Source organism: Centrocercus urophasianus, unplaced genomic scaffold (genome assembly GCF_019232065.1).
Source record: "Centrocercus urophasianus isolate 14NV4802_14NV808 unplaced genomic scaffold, USGS_Curo_1.0 seq_14, whole genome shotgun sequence".
Lineage (NCBI taxonomy): Eukaryota > Metazoa > Chordata > Aves > Galliformes > Phasianidae > Centrocercus > Centrocercus urophasianus.
In genome coordinates this window covers 21,291,714-21,308,771 of record NW_024884586.1, presented here as the reverse complement: position 1 = coordinate 21,308,771, position 17,058 = coordinate 21,291,714, and the positions used below count along the sequence as shown (strand labels likewise).

Below are 17,058 nucleotides of genomic sequence, written 5' to 3'. Positions count from 1 at the left end.
GCAGGATCAGCTCGAGTAGGTTGCTGAGGTCTATGTCCAGTTTGTTTTGAGTATCTCCAAGGATAGTGACTCTGCAACATCAAATGTCAGAAGTGTTCTGGATTTATCCCTGTTTGGTGAGTGGTCCCAAAGGATGAATTCTTGGGTTCTACAGTATTTTCAGTGGCACACAGCCAGATATTGGCTAGTAGCCTTCACTTTTAAATCAGAGAAGGCTTGATAACCATAAACAGAGCAGATAATTTCAGAGAAGAAAAGAGGGAAAAAAAAAAAAAAAGTATCTGGACTGATGGGAGAGGGACAAATCAGCAGCGTAGAGCAGCTGGAATATTAGTAGAATATTGGCAATATTGAAATGGTGTCATGGGACAAAGTAAGGGCACTGACATTGAAAAAAGAAAGTTGTGAGAAAAGAATAAGGAGGGTAAGGTATCCTTGAGATGAGGGGAATAGTCTATGTTTCTGCTGTAGAAGAAGGATTAGCACTGGGATTTTGGAAGCCTAGTAATACATTCTGTGCCTAAGAGTAATCAATTGTTGTGCCAGTCTGTTCACCTCTCTGAAGTGAAATAGTAGACTGCTGTGTTCCTTGTTAAAAAGACAGGCAAGACAAAGAAGATTAAGTACCTTTTCCGAGGATCCACAGCAAATTATTGCAGAGCTGAGAGTGGAACTAGGCATTGAACAATAAGTAGTGAACTCCTCAAGAATATTTCCTCTCTGCTGGGGGATAGAGTGAACAACTGAGGAAGAGAAAACAAAGTGTATTGCCTTTTCTCCAGTTCCGTTGATTTGGAGGACCTGAAACTTGTGGAGAAAATGCGAGTATTGCTAATAGGGTAGCAAGAGAATGTGTAGAATACCATCTTACAGCAGTTATGCTGCAGGATGTGGCCAGTCAGGACTGTTAATGTTTTGTGTTAAGTCTGTGTGAACAAGAATTTCAGTGCAAGGCAACTTTGTCTGTAAAATATGCAGATAATAGCTGTTCTGGGGGAAGGGGCAATCATAAATGCCAGAAAGAACATAGCCCCACCTTCCACCCCATTATGCAGTTCTGAAGTATCTGGAGGAGTATGAGCCTAGAGCAGCAAATGAGATTCAGCTTTGGAAAATGCAATGTCTGTCATCTTGGGATGTGTAAGCTCAAAATACAAATATTATTGAGGTATATGAAGCAGTATAAATCTCAAATGGAGTAGAATGTGATACATAGCAGCAGAGCAGAAATGATTTTGCTCTGTGGGACAGTGGAAAACTAAGGAAATTTGGGTTCTGTGTGCAAAGCCATTGGTGTGCTAATTACCATACAGTAATTTCTTTCTCTTTAGCCTTAGTAGTCTATGCTTGGGAGTATGGTGTTGCTGCTGTTGTGTTTCCTGTGTAAAAGAAACCAAAACAAAGAGGAAGCAAAATAAACAGAAAACAAAACGAATTGAATAAAATAAGATAACCCAAAATATTTAAGCAACGCTTTCTCTAAAATTGCTTGAAATCAGAAGAGCAAGTACCACTAAAATGCTAGAACCAGGAGGGTAGAGATTGTCTCTGATTTTTTTAAGGCTGATATTTGCAGAACTGTCCTCTTCACTGGTGTGCTCAAGTGTGAGCAATGTTCAGTATAGAAGCCATCTTACTGAGGGCAATAGGGACCTGCCTGTGCATTTGCAGAAGGAGGCTTAAAGAGGAAATATGCTGTGTAGCTCTAGTAAAGCCAGAGGAGGAGTTTGAAGAAGTTTATGGAAAATTAGTTCAATTATTTTATAACAAATGAGAGGAACGAGGAGTTCAAAATGAAGATGCTGTAAGTCTAGAGTACTAGACTGTATTGATCTCTGTGAGGAGTGTAAACTCTTATTCTCCTTCCTTGTATGTGAAAGCCTGCATCTTGTAAACACAAGCCAATTGCAGGCCACAGTGAATCCCAGCCCAAGGAAAAGTCTGTATTCTCAGCAAGTGATATGGCTTGAAAGAAAGACAAATAACAATCGAAAGAAGGGAATAAAAAACCCAAACCAAAACAAGTCCAAAACATTGCCATAAAAGAGAATTGGTTTCTTCCCAAAAAGAGAATCATTGAGAAAAGACTGAGAGTACTCCTAGCTGGGAAAAGTAACAACTCTCTTTTTACTTCCCAGCAGTGATGAGCTTTGTCCGGAGTCTGGTGGACAGGAACAGCTTCCTGGTTGCTGCAGGGCTGTTAATGCTCTCCTCTTTGTCTTTTAGGAGGCAGAGAGCATGCTTCAGCATCCTTTCCTAGGTGCTTCCAGGCAGACCCTACAACCATCTTTCTAGCTATGGGGTCCTTCTCAGGTTTGATTGAGATGCTGTTTCTTTCTGGGATGTTTCTGCTTGCAGTTCAGCTTCCAATGGACCCTCATACAAAGAGCTGTGTTACCTCTTTCCACGTTACTGAGTTTGGTATTCCTGCTGTAATGCACGACACAGCAGACTTGTGTCACTATTACCATTATCATTATTATGGCAACTCGCAGAGACTGTCTTTTTCTTCTCTGGATTCCTGCAGCGTCCTGAACCGGACCCCTTCCAACCTCATCCAGGAAATTATTTTGGTAGATGACTTCAGCTCAGATCGTAAGTATGGACCTATTTCCCTTTCATTTGTTCTTTCTCCTTCTGTTCTCCTTTTTGGTTGCTTTATTTATTCCCTTCTTTCACAGAGATTCCATCATGTCTCTTTGCAAAGGAGAAGGAAAAGGGAGGTGGTATTTGTGTGCGTAGTTTACATGCATGGTAGAGGTCATGGCAGAGGTGGATGGTGAAATTAGGTATTAAAACCCGTGAGGGCTTCAGAGTCACGTCTGGATAAGGACTGAGCTGCACCCAACTATTGAAGCTGAGTGTTTCTGAGTCCTAACTGTCTCACATTCAGCACCTGAAAATTCCAGTACAGTGTCAGTGGCCAAAGCATTCCAGATCTACACAAACTGGATCTCTGGTGCCAGTACTGCACAGGCTTCAGCTACAAACTGCCATTTAGGCTCTTAGGTAGAAGAATTTTTGCAAAGCCCCATCCTATGCTAGTTCTTATTTTTCTTGCTGGCAAACAGATATCTGAACTTTATTTCACCACTTTAGTACCTGCTTGAAGATTGACACTTAGTTTTAACATCTGCCTCAGTTTCTGCAAAGATAAAGAATCCATCGATTCTTGCAAGTAGTGATAAGTTTCACTCCTACAGAGTAAGTGACTTGATATGGATTCTTGTATGTACTTGAAATTGTGGCTTAGCCAAGCTGAGTGATGCTTTCCCTTGTAGCAGATGTCCGGCAAAATCTCGGTAGGTTTTAATTAAGAACACCTGCCACTTCACTTGGATAGTGCAGCAGCTGCCAAAGTGCCCATACAAGAGCAGTATTTTAGATTGCATGCATGTATCCTTGAGAGCAGAAATGCTCTTGCAGGACCATGCCAGGAGATGCAATTTGGCTGATGGCCTTCATGTTCTCCCTGGAGCACAACATCCGTGGAAGGATGGCAGTGGGAAAGAGAGGATGTGAGACATAAAGAGGAACATGGAATATATGGAGGAATGGGATATTATAGTGGAGCAAGGGAAAACAGCGTGTTCTAGAAAGTGTTGCTTCTGTGAATGGGAGTAGAGAGGTCTGTAGGCAGCCTAGCCTGTGGCACCCTGCATGATGTGCTCCTTCATATGGCTGGGCTAGACCCAGTAGCTGTTGCTCTCCATCGTGTTCCCTGAGCAAAGGAAATGAGGGATGGCACAAGCTCCTGGCAAGCTGCCAGCAAAGCCCTCAGTTGGACATCCGTGTGTTAGTGTAATGGTGCCTCCAGGGAAGCAGATCTACTCTCCGTGGCTTTTATTAAATAAAATCAAGCAGAAACTACCCTAAGAACAAATGTTGGGAAATGCCCAAATGAGCTGCTGAGGGCAAAGAAAATGGATGAAATCATTTTATATGACAGGATTCTCTTTTACTTGGCACTTCTGCAGTTTGCAGCTCTGGCTCCCTATGGTCTCTACGTTTCATCAAAGCCATCCGCTCCGTGCTGTGTTACCAGCACATGCCCCATTATTCTTGTGAAGTGCGAAGTGCAAGAGAATGGAGGCCTGGATTACCAGAGTGTCAGGAGGCACAGGCTCAGCTGTCTGAGGTGGGCAGTGGACAAGCAGTGTCTTTTGTGTACCCTTCAAACAGGAGGACTGTGGCCATCAGGCTGATATTAAGTGAAAGCAGAAATTCCCCTCCCATGGAGATACAAGAGAACGGTTAGTTGGAGCTCTCTACTAAAGCCAAATAATTCATGTGTATGTACCAAATGTTTTTTGCCTTCCTTAAGCTGAGGACTGTCAGCTCCTTACCAAGATTCCTAAGGTCAAGTGTCTACGAAACATCCGTCGAGAAGGTGAGTGTGGAAGCTTTGCAGGTACAAAGATTTGCTGTATTTGCCCATATGGCACTGTTTGCTTGCCAGCTGTGTGCATACTGTTTCTTACCATTATGGTTTTTTTTTATTTATCAGTATAAGGGCTTGGTATCCTAATGTTGGAGGCTCTGTGAATAGAGAATAGAGAAACCCTGTGGGAAGGGCTGGAGGGGAAGGGAACTGTCATCAAGGCAGGAACCAGGTGAGGGTTCAGTGGCATGAACAGAAGTGGCACATGAGATAATTCCTTGTGTGTTGGGAGGGCTCAGATTTGATGTTGCCCCAGGGGATGCCCTGCCAAAGCTGCTTTCTGCTCCTGACAGAGGTGTTGTATTGGAGAAGTGCCTGGTCTTCTCATGTAACGTTTACAAGAAGTACTTTAGTTTTTGCAAGATGCTCAGCTGTTTACCTTTCTAACCTTTCTTTTCTTCTGCATCCCTTCCCCCTTGCAGGGCTGATTCGTTCTCGGGTGCGAGGAGCTGAAATGGCCACTGCTGACATCCTCACCTTCTTAGACAGTCACTGTGAAGTCAACAGTGAGTGGCTGCAGCCCATGCTTCAGAGAGTGAAAGAGGTGAGCACAGTCTCCCCTCTCTGAGCTGGACAGGGCTAGTGTGTCTGGGACTGATGAATCCTGTGCTCTCAGGTGCCTTGAGCAGTGCCAGCAAGGACAGAGCCTTCCCAAGTAGCCTTTCTCAGGCAGATGGAGGTACAGCCTGAGCTAGATGGGCAGCAGATCCCTGATGGACTTCTTGCATTCTGCTGCCAACATAGCAGGGCAGCAGGTGCTGAGTGATGAGATGCAATGGTGAATAATTGAACCACCAACTTGTACCTCAGTTGTCCTGCAGTGTTGTGCTGCTTTTCTGCCTGTACATAGGATAGTGACCTCAGCGCACACTGGGCAACTTTTTCCATGGCTGCTGTCTCCCTTATTGCTGGACTTTCCCCTCTGTCTTGTCGCTGCCAAAACTTTTCTTCCACTAATGCTCCTGCTGAGCTGCCAACACAAACCACCTGCATGTAGGCAGCTTCCCAGCTCAGAAGAGCTGCCTGTGCATGTGGGGACGTACCTTTGCTGGTTTAGTTCAGAAAGGATTGGTGTGAATTGCACTGTAGGGCTGGTTGCACTGTAGGGCTGGAGAGGAAAACATGGCTCTGCTAAACGAGAAATGGGAGGGGTACGGAGAGAAGCATTAGCCCTGCTTGCAAGAAGACTTAGCTCTGCTTGCAAGGGGCTGGGATTGTTCCCCTCCTTTGAAATAGAGGATTCTATGGAGTAATGGGCTCCAGAAAAAGGAGTTTGAGTCTTTTATGCTGACTCGTATCCATGTCTGGCTTAAACTGGAAGAAGGCAAAACTTCAGGAATGATGACTTAAAAGCTTCCACTTCTTAGTCCTGCTCAGTAAATCCTCTATCTCAGAAGCCCACATATATTTACTTCTGCCTTTTAAGTCAACATAGAGCATGGGGTTCCTAAGCTGTGTGAGTGCTGTGCTGCCAGAGTAGGTTTAAGGGCAGGGCTCAGGCCTTACTGATACACTCCTTATGCAGTTGTCACTGTGTGAAGGGGAATATGCACGAACAAATGGCTTTTGCTAGTTGTGCCCTGCTGGTCAAGCAAAAGGAGCTACTGTAAGGCATAAAATGGATGTTTGGTAGGTAGGTTGTGAAGGCTGTCAAGTGATAGCAAGATACTGGCTTTGGCACTACCAGATCTGTTTCATCTGAGATTTCAACTTTCAAAAGACTTTCTTCAGTGCTGTGGTGGAAACTTATTATAGTCTCAAATTCTGTGTATTATAAGGATTGCACCCTTACAGCCAGTGAAGTGTCCTAATTCCTTAATATTAACATATTGTATATTTTTCACTTTGCAATTGTTTCTGGTCTGATCACGAGTTAATTCAAGAATGGCTGAGCAGAAATCAGTAGATATCAAAAACAAGCACAAAACCTTTGGGACAATGATTCATGTCCTGTATCTTGGGCAGGAAATTGAGCTGTTTCTTGGCAGCACTTCTGGGTATGTGGGTCTCTTGCCTCATTCTCTTTATCCATGGTGTACACTTGGCTAATATCCAACCTTCTCCATTTGGACATAGTATACATCAAGCACTGCTCAGCTGTCAAAACTATACTGGAAAAGCCAAATAAAAATTTGCATGCTACATGTGCAGCTTTTTTATGATCTCTGGCAGCTTTTCCAGACCCTTGAGAAATACCTGACTGCTTTTTTTTCCCCCTTTCTCTGTCCCTTTCAGGATTATACCCGAGTGGTGAGTCCAATCATTGATGTTATCAGCCTGGATAACTTTGCCTACCTGGCAGCATCAGCAGATCTGAGGGGAGGTGGGTATAATTAATGGCTTTTGTGATAGCTAGGCCTGAGGGATATTGCTTAAAAAAAAATAATCGATGTCTACTTCAGCTTCAAAAAAAAAATAAAATGCTCCTCTTTCCTGATGGGTTTTGTCCTCCTCTTCCTGCAAATTGCGAAGTTGGATATTTTGCGGAGTTGAAATAAAGTCCAAATATGGTTTTGTTCTTGAGCTTGCATCAGCAGCATGGTATTTTGCAGTTTAAGGGCTTAGCTAACGGATGAAGCATATCAGTGTATCCTCTGGCCACTTCACCTCCTGTCAGCAAGTGAACAGTAGAATTTTTGGGCTGTGGCATTCAGGCCAAACAGCAGATGTGGAACACCCTCCTGTGCTTTCACATGTTCATAAACCAGGGAGATCAATCTTTACAGTTTACAGTAAAGGAAGAAGGGTGATAGCAAATAGAATAGGTGAAAGCCACTTCTACAAACCCTTCTCGCTTCTTATATTCCTTGTGGTCTATCTGGCATCTTGGGCTGTTCCTGTGTGATGTAATTTGCTCCTTGGGGAAGACCCACTAAAACAATGAAGAGGAGATTAAATTCTGCACATGTACACAACATTGCCAGGCTTTGTCTGCTCTGTGTGATGTTGAAGTGCTATGGCAGTGCTGTGATTCTGCAACATCACATGGGCTGCTTGTGAATGTGAACCTTTGCAATCCCTTGGAAGCTGCATATGCGTGCGTGCTACTGCACATGAGGATTCAGAGAGCATCTGAACTTCTGTATGTATGTTTTTGGACATGAGAGCAATTCACCTCCTGGTAGTTATTCAGGTAGCACATACTCACTGCCTAGGGCTTGTCCTGCCTTCTCTGCTAGCCTTCCCAGGCAAGGATTGCTTCCAGCTTAGAGTTCAGAGACAAAGCTCCTACCTTGTGTGAGTCTGGTTTGCAAAACACTGTATGTATGTTGGTGTCTGACACCCACTTCAGTTGTTTGCTTCTACTGCCAGGCCTCTCCTTAAAACCACCACTCTCCTAGCAGCTGAACCCTCTTATGGTTGTTCCTGTGGTTGCCTGTAGTGTGAGCTCCTGCTGTGGCTAGAGGAAATGTAGGTAGCTGCATTTCACTGCTGCACTGCTTGCTCACTGAAGGCTACTCATTCAGTGGCTAACCTTAACAGGTTATAGTGCTAGTGTCTGTGATGTGCTCAGCTCTCCACCACAGACCAATTATAAATAAACAGTAGGCTTGGATGTTAAAATGGTAAAGTGACCTGCAAGCCTTTGTTCCCAGAATACATTACATCCCACAAAGTACTGTGATTGAAGCCAAATAACTCTGGCAGACAGGGAAGTGTAAAACAGACTGGCCAAAATGCAACAACCCTAATTAGTATGTGTCACTCTGACACCACTCTCCTGAGCATGTGGAGTGGAACTAATCAGAGTCCTGTGCTGCTGAGGGATGAAAATGCCAAGACAAAATTGGCAACAACTTCTTGGCTGCATTAAGATAAACTCTTCCCCTTTTGGCTAGACTGCAAGGGGTGTTGAGGAAGGAAAGTAGGTATTGCCTGTGATGTAAAGGTGGGAGCTGAAGCTGGTAGAAAGTCGAGAACAAAGCCTATCTGGTGTGTTTCTTTTCTTCTCAGGATTTGACTGGAGTCTTCACTTTAAGTGGGAGCAGATTCCTATAGAGCAGAAGATGTCCAGGACAGACCCAACTCAGTCTATAAGGTAGCTATCTCTGATGGACTGCGTGCAGACCTTCAAATGCCTTTACTGAGCCTTTGCCTTTATGGCAGGGAGTGCAAAGGGTTGTCTTGCTGGGGACAACATTTCATTTTTTTTTACTTGATAAAGGAAAATTTTTCATGTTATTTCTGAAGAAATCTTGTAATGCAGCAATACCATAATTCTTCGAGTTTTGCTTCCTGAATACTATGTGAATAGCAACTATATAGTTTCAGTGGCTTGTAGCTGTGCTATCCCAACAAGCCACCTCTTCCTGTTCTGTGTTTGTTTTATGGTTTCCCGCAACACTCTGAATGCCTCCAGAAATCGTTTTTAATTACCTCTGTCTTCTAGGTGAGGAACTAAGGAAAGAAGCAGCTAAACAATCACCTCAGGAAATGTAAAGCAGAGCTAGGAGCTTAATTTTTCCTATTAATTTGAGCACAGAATTAACCTTCTATCCTAAATAAGTGTGTCTGCACAAAAACAGATTGTGTTGGCTGCAGCGGTTATTGCCAGCCTTGCTGCTGTGTGTGTGGTTCTGAGGGATGTAGAGCATGAAAAATCCTGGTATAAGAAGTCACAGTACTCAGCTCCCTGTTTGTAACAGAAGTGCCATTTTATTCCTTTATGTAATTTGTAAGTCTGTGTTTTGCACTCAAGAAGTATCCAGCACTACATACAGCAGAACCACTCACACCATGTCTAGTTGGTGAACACAGCCATCAGACAATGCCTCTGTCATTCCCGCACACTGTATGTATTTGTATAAATGCAAAAGACACAGCATTATTTGTGCAGTGCTTGCAGTACAGTCTAATAAAGGATGGGGAAGGATCTCGTGAGGGGCGTCTCAGCAAAGTAGGAACGTGATCAGCTGACTTCTGTTTTCCTGTTTTGAATGAGAGAGATGGTTAGTCAGGCCTGCACAAAATGTCCCCCTTCTAAAATGAAGATGGCAGTGATGGTGGTGCTGCACGCACATGAGTATGTGAGCTTATTTAATACGGGCTTGTGCTTTCTTTTCCAGAACCCCTGTCATAGCAGGAGGCATCTTTGTGATTAACAAATCCTGGTTTAACCACCTGGGAAAATATGATACTCAAATGGACATCTGGGGAGGAGAAAATTTTGGTAAGTTTAGAGTGTCTGGGGAATGACACACTAATGCAGACCATTTCCCAGTATTCATCAGTTAGCAGAGCTCTTCTTCCAAGATCTGCATGTTGATAGAAGGTTACAGACATTGTCAGGCTATCAGCACTTGGGTCAGAATTTTATGTCAGTTTTGCACAAGGTAAACAGAGGCCCTTTGATATCAGGGCTATCGCTGTCTTATATGCGTATGCAGTATTGTATGAGTGCTTCTACAGTACAAACAAGTTAAGAATAGTAATAAGAAGAACTCCTCTCCTAATGCTTAAATTGTTGCTTATTTTTGGAGAATATTCCTGCAGAGTCAGCCTCTGAGCTTCACCTGTGTAAAAGCTGAAAATCCCCAAAACAGTGGAAGAATTTAGGCTTTTGTCTGCTGCTGCTCATCAGGGAGCCTAGCACTGTTTTTTGGTGCGTATGTCCATAGCTGATGCTAAGGCAGAGCTCTCTGCAGTAAGTGGCAGTTACCTGCACACCCACAACTCTTCTTGTACATAGAGATGATGAAAACCTTCACTGAACTGCTTCATTCTCCTTCAAACTGCTCTCATAAAGCCTGGCAATGGTTGGGCCAGGCTGTGTGGGATTGGGCTGAGCATGCAGGGCTTGCCAGTTTTGCCTTGTGCAGTTTCCATTAAGTTAGTTGCCCCTCATCACTTGGCTGTTATCCTGCACCTCGACTCTTTTACAAAAGCAAGGCTCAGTGCACAGCGCGTATAATAGGGTACAATGGGGTCTGTCCCTGAGATGTGTTGCTACAATGGCAGTGTGCTGATGGCAATGGGAAAATATTTTACTTTATTTTTTCCCCGAAGCTAGTATTTGTTCAGCTCTTCAGCATAATATGAGGCAGTAATTCCATCAGTGGCTTCTACATTCAGCTTGTTTCTCTTATGCAGCAGATGAGCAGAAACCAACAATTTTACTACAAAAAGTTCGTTTTCCTTGAAAAGGTATTTAGTGCTCAATTTCTACTCTGAAAGAAATGTTTTCCATACTTAATGGAAATCTAGTTTTTGTGATGAAGGAAAAGTGTTGATCATGTTCCAAAACACTTTTTACTACGCATTACAATTTTGAGTGGAAAGCAATTGTTTAGATAAGGTCACCTTTTGATGGGTGAGCTGAGAGAGTAGCTCTGACTAGTCTGGGTGGGTGAGAATGGCCACAAAGGCCATTTTCAATAAACTTTTCCTTGGAAACTTTTTTCCTGCAAGGAAACAATGTAAGAGAAGGTTTTAAAGGGCACAAAGCTGGAGAAGCAGGTACATAGGAATGGAAGTGGTTATCAGCTGTCAAAGTATTCTTCCAGCTGGATGTGAGTAGGTAAGAACTTTTTTCAAGTGGGGAAAAGGCACAGCAATAAAATCATTTAAAGCATATATGGGCAAGGTCGGGAGCTGGAAAATACATAGCAAAAAAATCTCATATTTTTCATTAGAAAAACAGATAAAGTCCTTAATATGTTATGCTTGATCTCCATTTTCTATTTTGTGCCAAAAATCTGCATCCTTTCTCCCCACTGTTAAAGAATTGCCATTTGCAAACCCAGTCATGCAAAGTCTGTCTGTGTGCCTAAGATATGAATATGAGGATTCTTCTTCGGAAATGGACATTGCTTTAAATAAAACATGCTAGCTTGAGAATTTTGTTTTTGTTACAGGCCAGAATGAATCAGAACCTCATTTGAGGAGGGCAACTGCCACCTGGACATAATACCAGATAGAAACTTATGTCTTGTGTTTTTGCTGTTGTTGTTTTAGTTGTTCTTTTTTGTTTGTTTGTTTTTGAGTCCTTCCTCTCTTCAAAGCTGTAGGAAAGATTGAGGGAGAAACTGCAACTAATAAGAAATGACACAAACTACAGACAAATACTTAGAAGTTGGATTAAATACACCATCTCTTCCTCCCCTTCAAAAAAATCCCACAACTATCCAATCACCAAACAGCCAGACAAGTAAACTACCATGCTGTTTAAACAACCTTTCCCAGGAACTGTAGAGGAAAGCCAAGGAGAAAGATGAAGGGTGGGATGATGTTAGTGTGTGTGCATGCTTTGAAACAGCCATTAAGTCAGTATGCACTGTTTCTTTTTTAATTTCTAAACGTCAGAGCCATAATTTGGGCAGGGAGACCACAAGTGAGTAAAACTTTTGAAGTGATCAGTCTATACATTCTGAGTCTCTTATGGCAGACACTTCATCTGAAATACCAACCAATTACTCAGTTAATTTTCTTGGGGAGAGGACTTGCTTCCTATGCATTCATCTTGTTCTCTCCTTTCTCCTTTGTCTCCTAAACTCCTTCTCTTCTTCACATGATTTGCTTCATCTAGCAAATTCTTCATTCGTTTTTCTTCTACCCATTTTCAGGGTGGGTGAGTTGCAGAAGCTCAGAGAAGGGTGGGTGTGGAGGTGATCTTGATTTGTTACTGAATGCTGTCCTGAAAGCCTGACTACAGCTGCTAAGATCTGGTCAAATGAAAAGGCGTCTCACTGAAATGCTCAGAGGCCCAAACAGTGGAGTGGTATTGGAGAAGGCCAGGACTGGAGTTGCCTCTGTTTTAACAAAGGGCAGAGGGATTTTTCCTCTCTTACCATGGCATCACTTTATCTGGTTTTACTTTGTAGTAAATATACCTAGAGCAGAGGGACAAGGATTTCAGGCACACTGCTGAGGTTACTCTTTTTGGAAATGCTGATGGTCTGACTTCAACTCTATGACTCTTGGGTCTCTTCCAGAGCTCTCTTTCCGAGTGTGGATGTGTGGTGGCAGCTTGGAGATTGTTCCCTGCAGTCGTGTGGGACATGTGTTCAGGAAGCGCCATCCCTATGACTTCCCTGAAGGCAATGCACTAACTTACATCAAGTAGGTGGTAACAGCCAGGTCACCTTGATGTTGGGCATCTCTAAATCAGCCTGAATTCTTTATTGTCTTTCTCCCTGCTGACAGAGAACGACTTGTGGCTGAGCATCTGTTCTCAAGGGGAAGATGAGTTGCTGTTGGTCAATGCACAATGTTCCCTTCTCTGTTCCCTGTTGTTTGTATTACTGCATCTTGCTTTTCCTCTCTCTGCAATGGTGGAGGGGAGCAGTGCCCCAGGGAGAGACCCTGGCCACCTCCCAATGACACATGCCTGGGTATCAGCAGTCCTTAGATGTCTCTGAGCTGCTTTCAAGTCCAGAGATCCTACTGAGCTGTGTGTGTGCTGAGATGAGCCCTGTGGACAACTCGCAGGACAGAGGGGAAGAGAAAAATGATGAGACCAGTGAAGTACTGGAGCAGAGTCCCAGAGAGGTGATAAAATCTCCGTTCTTGGAAATTTCAGAACTCAGGCAAGGTTTTGAGCAGTGTTGCCTAGCTGAAGTTAGTCCTGCTTTCTGCAGGAGGATTGGGTCAGATCGTAACTAGAGTTGCTTTCCAAGCTGAGTTATTCCATGGTAACGTTCTAGTCTGGAGAAAGGGAGCAGAATGGTGGTGACCAGTCAGACCAGTTACTTCTGCAGTGGGAGTGTATGTGAAAGAAATCATGGTAAACTCTGTTTTGTTGTGTTTTGTATTTTTTTTTTTTTTTAATTTATTTTTACATTCTGAACTGTAGTATCCCCACAAGGCTTTGTAGAGTTAACACATTCAGTCTAAATCTGACTGTGGTGCCCACTTTATTTCATGTCTAGTGCTATTCCCAACTCCCCCTGGCAGACAGGCCCTGGGTCTGCCCACATAGCACTGTTTGACAGGAGGGCAGGTTCTCCAGCAGTACTCAGCAAAGCATCCCCTTGTTCTCATGTAGGAACACTAAGCGCACAGCGGAAGTGTGGATGGATGAGTACAAGCAGTATTACTACGAAGCCCGGCCATCAGCCATTGGCAAGTCATATGGAAGGTAAGCTGCTCCCAAACCTCACTAGGAGGACTCTAGTAAGCCACTTCTTAGCTAGAAATAGTTGTTGGATCTTCTCTGGTTCTGAACGTGGTAAAGAGAAACAGAGATGCTCTGAATTGCTGACTTGCCAGGAGTGTTACAGCTCAAGTGTCTGACTGGCATGTTTTCTTCTAATTCACTTCATTTTTCCTCCATTAGTCCTCTGTAAATCATTTGTTAGGGGAAGGCCATAGTGAGCTGTAATGAAATTAAGATGCCAGGCTTTTTAAGGGGATAAGAATATTTTCTAATACAGTATTCATATGCTCTGGAAATGTGAGCTGTGCAGTTACTAGAGCTTGATGTACATGCAGAATCCAGGGCATGGCAGAGCTAGCTGGCACTCATTGCTACCTGGTGTGCTCCCCTCTTTGCTGATGAGTGGATGAGGTGGTTTGCTCATTTTGTAAGGTTGGACAGAGCACAACCAATGGTGAGATATCTTGTGCTGAAACACAATCTGGTCTCTAGCACCTTCTGAGCCCACTTCTGTGAAGAACTGTTTCTTGCAGCATCCTAGATGAAGCTATCTGCAGGCCACATAAGTCTCGCTATTTTGGGCTTTTTAGAGTTGTGATCGAGAAATTATTGGGCACCAAAAGTTGGGATGAGAGGAGAGCTGGTTCTCTGTATCAAATGCCTGTGATTTCCGAGTGAATGTGAAAAACATCCTGGGAGGCACATGTATCTGTGTTGTATCCCCTGTGAACAAGTGACTGTTGTATCAGCCTGGGGGACTTGTCAAATGTGATGGTGCTTCAGATGTGTAACTACATGCATTGGATAATGATGCATCTACTACTTATGTGGTGACAAGCAGGTTTGGTCTGGCCCATACAGGCTTATCATTGTACATCCTGATATTGCCATGACAATAGCTTTACCTACCTAATTTTTCTGTCTTTGTATTGACTGCAGCAGCCAGACTGGGGCCAAATAGTAAGCAATGCTCCTACTCATAAAAGAAACTGAAGTATTGCATATTGAACTTGCACATATCGCTTTTGTGTCTTAGGGCCTAAACTTGCAGTTTTTGTTTGCGTGCATTTCCTACCAGATTTACAGACAGCAATGGCCAAGTAAGAGCTAAAGCAGATCAGTTGGTTTTCGATTTGGGGTGATTTCTTCACCTGTAGTGACAGCCCTGTGAACCTGCATTATTTATCTAGATTTAGAATGCAAACGTCTCTGACACCATCAAAAGGTCCAAGAATTGACCTTCTTTCCCCACAATTTAGATGCAGCTGTAAGATCTCCATAAATACGCCTGAGATATGGATGGCCTCTGTGGGCTGAGGATGTCAAGGAACATGGGTGCATCTGAAAGTCCTTTCCAAGACACACTTGTAGCAGTATAGCTTGAAGAGGACAGTCCCTAATTTCACTGCTCAGTGGGACTGCTCAAGCAGAGTTCTTCAGCCATCCAAAGCCGAGGAGGTCAGAGTTGGAAGGGCTGCTACAGCAGGCAGTTACAGGGCACTGAGTTAATTTCCTCTTACCTTCTTTCTCAAAACTGCCTAAGAAGAAATCGCTTTAGTTTTTAGGTTTGCAGTCCAACCTGAGACTACAGCTGCTGCCATGTCCCCTTAATTCTGGCAGCCACAGGGATGAGCCATTTGTGTATACCATAAGGTAAATGCTTTCTAGGCCTTTTTAGGAGCTGATGGTTGTGTAAGTTTCATTGAATGCTTCTACAGAGGCACCCAGAGGCTGAAATGCTTTCTCAGTCTTACAGTACCTTTACATGAACTGTGTTATTTTAACATTATAGAACCTGGACCCTAGCATCTTTCTGAACCAAAGGAAGTGCAAGAATTACTCTCCAAAGGCATTTGTTTCTTTCTTTTCAATATTCCTTTCTTGCCTGTCTATTCTTCACCTCAGGTCACTGCTAGTGCTCTAAACCCAGTAACAACTAGGTGGGAGAATGAGCAAAGGTGGAAAACTATACAGTCCCCCTCAGACTTCTTGACTGCTCTCGATCGTCCCCCTTCCTCCTGGTCACTGTGTGTGTCTGTGTTTTCAGTATTGCAGACCGAGTGGAGCAGCGCCGCAAACTGAACTGTAAATCCTTCCAGTGGTACCTGGAGAAAGTCTATCCTGAGCTGAAGTGAGTTCGATCTCAGTTTCCAAAATTCATGAAGTAATTGGGAAGTGGTTTGCAACAAGAAACTGAGCCATGGAGCAGCAAGCCAAAAAAAAAAAAAAAAAAAAAGTGACTTGGAAAAAGGCTTGGAAAAGATCTTTGTTCTCCTGTGTGGTTAGAGGGGGCTGTGCTTCAGATGGGGACCAGTTATGCTCTTCTAAGTATGTAAGTGCTTTGTACTTCTTTGTTTATTAAGTGCCTTAAAACAGTTATTCTACTTCAAGGGTTCCTGAGAAAGACTTGATTCCAGGAATAATTAGACAAGGAGGAAACTGTCTGGAGTCTTGGGCTCAGGATACCACAGGGAATACGTTGGCTGGCATCGGAAACTGTAAAGGGACAGTGAACAATCCACCTGTCACTCAGGTAAGATGGGCTTCAGCTTGGTGCTTTCCTCCTTCCTCTGCCCCCTTTATGTATTGCCAGTGATTGAAAAGGTATCTCTGGCCTTTTTGGATTTGTGCAGAGATGAATAAAGGAAGAATTTGGCCCTATTAGTGGTTTTAGTAGTAAACAGGAAAAGAAGCTGTGGCCATCTCAGAGCTCTGCTGTCTCAACAGGCACAACAGTTAGGCACGGGGTAGGAAGGATTTTGCCACTCAGTCAGAGGCAACAGGTAACACTTGAACGTTCAGAGGCCTGACTAGTCTGTGCAGTAAACTCATGGCCAGAGTTTGAGTTGCATGGTGATCACTACTTAGACCTCTACCACTACTCATGGCTTGGGTATGCTCTGCTTCATCTCCTGCCCTTGGGGCTATGACTTTCCTATGAGACCAGTCCTGGGGTGTACTTGGCTGGTACCCAGGCATGCAGGCTAAGAGATTTCCCCAGGGTCATAAACATTTCTTAGTCCACCACTTCAGCTGTAGCTGCAGATGGTTTGAACTGTGTGTTTTGCAGATGTTTCAGTGTAATGCCTAAGCAGAATTTAAATAGACAAGACCTCAGCTGCAGTAATTTGGTGCAGCTACTTTAACAGTGGAGCTGTGCTGGTTTATATCAGCTGAGGATTTATGCTCAGTCTCTTCTTGTGGTAGTCTAAGCAGCAGAGAAGCAGCTTGAGAAAGATAAGTGTCACAGCAGGATATTTTATGCCAGAAAATGCATATTCACATCTGTTAATTGTTGGAAACCGGTTTTCAGCCAGAGTTCAACATGCCATTTAATCTTACTCATTGTTCCATGTCATTACTGTTTAAAATCTCCAAAATGTACTGCATTTCTGTTTCTTGTTTGGGGAATATATAATAAGAATATTTGGTTGGGTCAAGCATCCTTCAAGTGAGAGAAGGGAAAAATGAAGTCTGAGCTTTATATGTGCTGGTGATATTTGTTAGCCCATTGATATTGTTG

General features: G+C 43.5%; 1 protein-coding gene across 1 annotated transcript in view; it reads left to right on the top strand.

The window, feature by feature from the left end:
- Nucleotides 1-17,058, top strand: part of GALNT16 (polypeptide N-acetylgalactosaminyltransferase 16) — a 58,621-nt gene that overhangs the window by 32,421 nt on the left and 9,142 nt on the right. Inside the window, exons 4-13 of the mRNA XM_042814132.1 lie at nucleotides 2,528-2,595; nucleotides 4,325-4,390; nucleotides 4,864-4,985; nucleotides 6,677-6,764; nucleotides 8,396-8,480; nucleotides 9,508-9,611; nucleotides 12,373-12,499; nucleotides 13,425-13,517; nucleotides 15,583-15,666; nucleotides 15,927-16,068. Coding sequence (XP_042670066.1) covers nucleotides 2,528-2,595; nucleotides 4,325-4,390; nucleotides 4,864-4,985; nucleotides 6,677-6,764; nucleotides 8,396-8,480; nucleotides 9,508-9,611; nucleotides 12,373-12,499; nucleotides 13,425-13,517; nucleotides 15,583-15,666; nucleotides 15,927-16,068 — 979 coding nt within the window. The remainder of the gene's footprint in view (nucleotides 1-2,527; nucleotides 2,596-4,324; nucleotides 4,391-4,863; nucleotides 4,986-6,676; nucleotides 6,765-8,395; nucleotides 8,481-9,507; nucleotides 9,612-12,372; nucleotides 12,500-13,424; nucleotides 13,518-15,582; nucleotides 15,667-15,926; nucleotides 16,069-17,058) is intronic.